Raw genomic sequence first — 7,098 nt, forward strand, 5'->3', positions numbered from 1 at the left:
TTAAAATTGATAATAATAATAATAATAGTATTATTATTATTATTATTATTATTATTATTATTATTATTATTATTATTATAAAATAATACGGACTAACAATTAAATTATATTTTAAAAAGAAAAAAAAAAATAAGGAAGCCTGTTGTGCAGGCAGATTCCCTTATTTTCCACATTTCCCACTGATCTCACATCTGTGGGAAATGTAGAGGAGGAGCCTTGAATAGGATCCTCAAGGCTCCTCATTCTACCCGTCCGATGTTTGTCCCACATTGGAGTATTGGACCATAAATAGGAGCCTCAGCTCTACTAAAAAGCAGAATTATTTTTATATATTAAGTGTGGTGGTATTTTGGAGAAATCAAATGTTTTCTACAAAACTCTATACCTGGAAATGCTGTTAAAAGTGGCAAATTATTGTATGGAACATAACAAAAAATATATTTTTAAAACACAGTGGTATGTGAACCATGGTTCAATCTACTAAAATTGATCAAATTATCTAATCAGCTATTATCCAAACACTCCCTTAATAAATACAATTTAAATTTAAATCTATGACCAAATAACTTAGTTTCCGAGCAATTCAATTTTGTTCATAGAACTAGTACCAATCAACTTAATTAATATTTTGGTTTTCGTTTAGATTAATTCACTTATGGCACATTTGATTCGCGGAATAGGCCTGAAATAGAATAATATTTCCAGCAGGTCTATTTCTTTATTTGGTAAAAACATCTATTCACAGGAACAATGTTTCTGTGAATTATCTATGATAGAGATTCATGAGGGCCCCTGGTATTAGGCTATTCCTGAGTTCTCTTAATTAAATTTATTTCCTGAAGTTGCTATTTCTTATTTTTACCTAAAGTTGCTATTTTACCTCAGGAATAGCCTAAAGTTGCTATTTCTTATTTTACCCCCAATAAAATTTATTTCTTATTTCACCACCACTGTCGCGGTCGCCACCTCCACCGCCACCACTACCACCATCGCCACCGCCGTCGCCGCCACCACCAACACCACCACCATCACATATTTTTGTAAGGGTATTTATGTCTTTTAAAACATATTTCATTTCTATTCAATTCCTTAAACCAACCAAACACGATAATATAATTACTAAATTCTATTCCTTCCGCGAACCAAACAATAGAATACAATTCCTATTCTATTTCTTGCCTATTCCTTTCCTTATGGAATAACATTCATATTACCTCAAAATTCATTCCGTGAACCAAACTTGCTGTTAGAGTAATCAAGATATTGCTTCAGTTCATAATTCAAAATAAATGGATAAAAATAAAAAAGGATATATACATAAGAGAAACAATATAATAATTCCACCGTTGAATATTCTTATAACATGAAGTTGTTGTAAAAAGCAAACTTGTGTTATGGCTTCATCATGTAGTTTAGTTTTTATTTTTGACTGGGAAAAATAAGACAGAACAGTAAATTTCCAACTGCCATGTAGAATTTCTACTATTTAACGGTCCAAGTGGGGTAGGGCAAGAGTGGTTTGCCTCATTGCCTGTGGACCTTAGAGGCTTAGATATGGATTTAATTAATAATTTATTCTCACTACATCAAATAAAATATTCTAAAGAATCTCTACTTTCAATTCTTAATTAGGGGTGGTTGTTTGTAATACGTCTTAACAATACTTAATTAATTTCTAATTACATACTACTGACTCATTAATTCTTTAATTATTCAATTACACTTAAACCCACTCTAATTAAATATCAATACATCTCATTATCTATTCACTAGATTAAAAATAGTACTAATTTTTTCTAATTATAAAATATTTTAATAACATTGATGGTGTTTCACATTCTAGATGATTGTAATTTATAAAGCAACTCACATAAATTTTTAACTTTTAATTCGCCTTATTTAATTATAACTTTGCCATGAAATCTCATTTGCAAGTCCTGATTCCATATGGAGAAAATTAAATGAATTAATTTAGTCACTAATATGATCATATGAGGTTTATAACCCCATTTACACATTTTAGATGACCACTATCAATATCAAACACATATTACTACATACAAACAATCATTATTGTGTCGACCATGGTCCATACAAACTGTGTGGACCATATTTTGTATATTATAAAATAATGTACATTTAATACAAAAATAATGTACTTTTAGTATATTAATAATGTACATTGTATTCAGGAAAAGTACACTATTTGAGTACTGAAAGTACATTATTTTGTATAATGTACATTAAATACACAAATAATATACATTTAGTATATTAAAATGTACTTTTTATTATGGTCCACACAATAATTTGCCACATACAAACTATATGTAATAGGTAGTAACGAAAACACAACTATATTTTCTTATATTTATGTAACAGTTGGTGCTAGATGAAAGAATATAATATTGGATTTTACCTTGATATTAATTAATATTAGGATGAAACGTTTATCATTATTATATTAAAAGGTATAGTTAGTAGTAGTGATGATACATTTAACTATGCTTCTTTATACTTAATTAGCTAGTAGCTAGTGCAATATATTTTGATAGAAAGATGTTATATCTAATTGACCCTTCAGATCTCTCAATTAAATTTATTGAATATAACTATGAATATACCACGAAATATCATTGGCAAGTAATGAAAACGACTTGGTTTGGTCCATAATATCCCAATTTCATTGTAAGGACTAAGGGGAAACTTTCCAAGACATTGAATAAGGACATTAAATTCTTGTAGAAGTTGAATAAGATGAAAATATATAGCTTTAAATTTTTTTTTTTTTTTTTTGAAAGGATAGCTTTAAAAATTTAAACATATCAATAAACAATTTAACTTTTAATGTTATTTTAATGTGAAAAGGATATTGCAACAGAATAAGTCTCCAAAACAACTTTTTTTTTTTTCTTCTTTTTCACATCCTTTTTGCAAACAGGTAGATAATGGGACCAATTCCAGAATGCCACCACCAGGCCCAGCCACCATATCTCATATCTGGATGGATTCAAATTAATTAAGGAATCATATATAATTTCACTACCACCCCCTCTTCTCTTTTAAATAACAAATATATCCCCAATATTAATTTTCACCATTCATTTCATTAGTTAATAAAGAATTTAAGTTACACTTTTATCGATCTACTCTGTAGTTTAGGGATTACAAACATTATTTTTTAAATTTCGTATTTATAAAACATTTTCTTAATATTTAAGACAGTTCCCGACATTTAAGCCAAAAGTTATATTGTCCTAGGTGAATATTCGTGAACATTAATTTAAAGAATTTAGAAATCTTTGTTGTAACAAAGAAAAAAAAAAAGGAGATAGACCGCATTTTATGTTCTTTAAAGCAGCTGGAAAATAACTTTTGGTTTAAAAAATAATGGCGTGCGTGATGAGAATTTCTTTTCTTTCTTTCTTTCTTTCTTTCTTCATCTTTTTTTTTTTATTTTTTATTTTTCTCTAATAGATGATGAATATTGCAATTTATTATAAGGGTGCAGCTGAAAAATCCGTAGACCGTAGGTATAAAGTTATATCGGTTTTATATTATTAGCGGATAATAGTGCAAATTTTAAAATAAAAAGACATACACAGGCTATTGTTAGATAACTTTAAGGATCTGAATTCGATATTAAAAAATAAAAAATTTTTAAAAAAGTCCACTCGCTAGACTTATAAGCTTCTTACGTAGGTATAAAGGTGCTCAATTAGCTAGTATTGATTTTATATCATCAATTACTGGTGCGAATTTTAAAATAAAATGATAAATACTTGCTATTGTTAGAAACTGTACAGGTCCGTATGAGATTTAAAAAATATCATGAAATTTGCAGAAAGCTCGCTTGCCAGACTTTTACGTAGGTATAAAGATATCTCAATTAGTATAGATTTTATATGAACGAATAATGTGCAGGTTTTAAAATAAAAAGATATGCGCTAATTGTTTTTGTTAGAAATCTAGGGGTACGGTTCGGATGAGATTTAGAAAAAGCAAAAATATTGCAAGAAAGTCCGCTTGGTAGACTTACAGGCTTCTTACATGAGGATACAGATACCTCAATTAGTATTAACTAACTTTGCATCGACGGGTAATGATGTATATTTTAAAATAAAAAGGTACACGCTTGCTATTGTTAGAAACTTTAGGGGTCCAAATGAAATTTAAAAGAAGCAGAAAATTTGCCAAAAAAAAAAAAAAAGAAGTCCGCTAACTAGACTTATAAGCTTCTTACGTAAGAGACTTGCACCTCACGGAACTCCCATTATTTGTGGTTTGTGCTTATAAAACACCCTCCATTTCCCTGTTCCCTACTTTCTCAATGGGTTTACCTTCTTCTCTTGTCTGAGCAGAAATGGAAACATTCGAAACTGGAAAGGAAGCTTTAGTGGCTCACGGAGATGAAAACGAAAGAGATAAAGATGATCTGTTAGGCCTACCTCCAGGCTTTAGGTTCCACCCTACGGATGAAGAGATCATCCTGCACTACCTCTTACACAAGGTCTCCAACAATGGTTTCGTCGCTATAGCCATCGGAGAAGTCGATCTTAACAAGGTTGAACCTTGGGATTTACCTAGTAAGTCTTTTCTTAATTAATTTCAATTTGTCTCAGCTCGATCATCTACCTATCTTCTTTAATTTTTCTCTGGAATGTCAAGATCCTTGGATTACAAGGCCTTTGACACTTGAGTTCATCATTTCTTGGGTGTTTTTTTTTTTCTGTGTTAAGAATAATTCAGATCCTGCATAATTGTTTATAAATTAAGGAATTAAGAGATATATATATGGTGTGGGGGGGTTATGTTTTCAGAGAAAGCGAAGATGGGGGAGAAAGAATGGTGGTTTTTCTGTCAGAGAGACCGGAAGTATCCGACGGGGATGAGGACTAACCGGGCAACAGAATCCGGTTACTGGAAGGCTACCGGAAAAGACAAGGAGATCTTCAAGGGAAAGAGTAACTCTCTTATTGGGATGAAGAAGACTCTTGTTTTCTACAGAGGTAGAGCTCCCAAAGGTGAAAAATCTAACTGGGTTATGCATGAGTTTAGACTTGAAGGTGAATTCTCTTACAATAAAACAATCAGGGTAAGCTACTTGCCTCTCACCTCCCATCCTTCATCTACCATTGCATATATACCTGCATCTTAATTTACCTGCTGCACCTCCTAAGATGGTCATGAGATCGAGCCTCAGTGAAGGTGTTGTTGACTCTGTGTGTTTCATTATGTTGAAAAAGTATGTTTAAACAGATACTACAATGTAATTGAGTCAGTAGCTTTCGAAAAAAGTAGACATATATAAATTCACACAATTCAAATACAAGCTAGACACCTTTTTTTTTCTTTTTTTCTTTTTTTAAATTTTTATTTAAAAAATCAAATTTTTTAGTATATATTATTCTATCTTCAATGATTGTCCACTTTCTTTTAATTATATGTTTTGAAAATTGTGATTTTGGATGATATAATTTATGTATATTTGATCAAGTTAATTATTAAAATATATAGTTAATGGAACAAACCGAATAAGACATATATATATAGAAATGAAATAGTAAATGAGACAGGTAGATAGAATAGGACTACATACATACAGATAAGGTATGAGGAAAGAGTATGAGATATGTATAGATCGATAGGGTGTTTGAATTTGGTGGATTTTTAATTTGTGTAACAGGCAGGCCAAGCTGGAGATTGAGATTAGATTTGTGGTGCAATAATATTAATTAGAATTTGTGATTTATTTATGTGATAGCAGGATGCAGAATGGGTGGTGAGTAGAGTGTTCCACAAGAGCGTGGCAGTGGTGAGAGGAATCCCAATGGAGAATAATGATAATGATTCATTTGTGGACAATCTGATGATTCATAGTCCTTCAGCGGCGGCGCCAACAACAACGTTGCCATCTTTGAAGGATTTGTCTCCTGCTTTCAATCAACACTACTTTCTTGAAAATGATGATAATCATCAAGACTTCAAACCCAGACCAGTAATGGCGGCGGCGGCATCCTCATCCTCCTCACATGGAAAGTCTCCGTATTTCCCCATGCTGCACTCAAACTACAAATTCAGTCTCCTCAGCTCTGCTAATCCAGCGCCGCCCGCCGCCGTTTTATACCCTCAGAACCTCCCAGCTCCGACGGGTGGCTTCGCCAGCGACGGCCTCTTCTACTCGGCTTTCATGGACAACGCTACTGTTGCGAAGCAGCAGGTGAACACTCCCGCGTTGAAAGTGGAACAGACATCGTACAACAACGTCAGCGGGTCGCAGGAGACGGGGCTCAGCATGGAGGTGATGGCGGCCAACACAGAGACAACCTCGGCGCTGTCCAAGTTGAAGCAGATAATCGTCGCCGATGATCAGAGCAGCCCTAGGCCGTTCGATGATCTGGACACCGACCCAAGCTATCACGACGGCGACATGGACGACGATCTCGATCCTTACTCATTTTGGGACGACGATCTCCACTACGGCCCTGAAGATCCATGAAGAATACAATAGAATTACCGGCCAACGCATACAGACAACAAAAAACAAAAAATAAAAATCAGTGCTGTTAATTAATTAATTCATACATGTTTCAAAAAAAATAAAAAATAAAAAAATTCAGACATTGTACGTACATAGGTGGTAGTTATTCTCAATTATTCGTTTAATTTTTCAAAGATGGAAAATGATTTATTTTCGACCTACTCGCTGCATATATAATTATGCTTGTGTAGTTGTGTTACCTCAATATATTTGCATGCATGCATGCATCTTCATTCCAAATTCAATTCCTTTATTTTTAGTAATCAATATATGCTTCTGCGTTTTAGGTTAGTTTCATTCCTTCCTATTTATTCTCAAATGATAGATAGTGTTTTATCAATTTTTCTAAATTCCTTAACAAAAATAAGAATTATGCTTGAAACTTCTCCTTTTAAAACTAATGGGGCATTTGGTTGGTCGGAGGGAATTACATAGGAAATGAATTGCAATTCCATGGGAGACGAATTACTGGAAATTAAGTGATCGAGAATTTAAATTCCAGTGTTTGGTTTATAGGAATAGAATTACCGGGGATTTCAATTACGATGTTTGGTGTA

The 7,098-nt window shown here is 32.6% G+C and overlaps 1 protein-coding gene across 2 annotated transcripts; it reads left to right on the plus strand.

Moving 5' to 3' along the window:
• The first annotated feature begins 4,302 nt into the window (after window positions 1-4,302).
• LOC109154004 (NAC domain-containing protein 92-like) lies at window positions 4,303-6,730 on the plus strand. Of its 2 annotated transcripts, none has more exons than XM_019301889.1 (3): window positions 4,303-4,586; window positions 4,821-5,095; window positions 5,765-6,730. In XM_019301889.1, exons 1-3 carry the CDS (start codon window positions 4,364-4,366, stop codon window positions 6,497-6,499), a joined length of 1,233 nt encoding a protein of 410 aa, XP_019157434.1. In that variant the 5' UTR covers window positions 4,303-4,363; the 3' UTR covers window positions 6,500-6,730. The 2 variants fall into 2 exon arrangements, with proteins under 2 accessions (XP_019157434.1, XP_019157435.1); XM_019301890.1 differs by having other exon boundaries at window positions 4,304-4,586; window positions 5,768-6,730.
• Window positions 6,731-7,098: the final 368 nt, after the last annotated feature.

This window comes from Ipomoea nil, unplaced genomic scaffold, assembly GCF_001879475.1.
Source record: "Ipomoea nil cultivar Tokyo-kokei standard unplaced genomic scaffold, Asagao_1.1 scaffold2580, whole genome shotgun sequence".
NCBI classification, from domain to species: Eukaryota; Viridiplantae; Streptophyta; class Magnoliopsida; order Solanales; family Convolvulaceae; genus Ipomoea; species Ipomoea nil.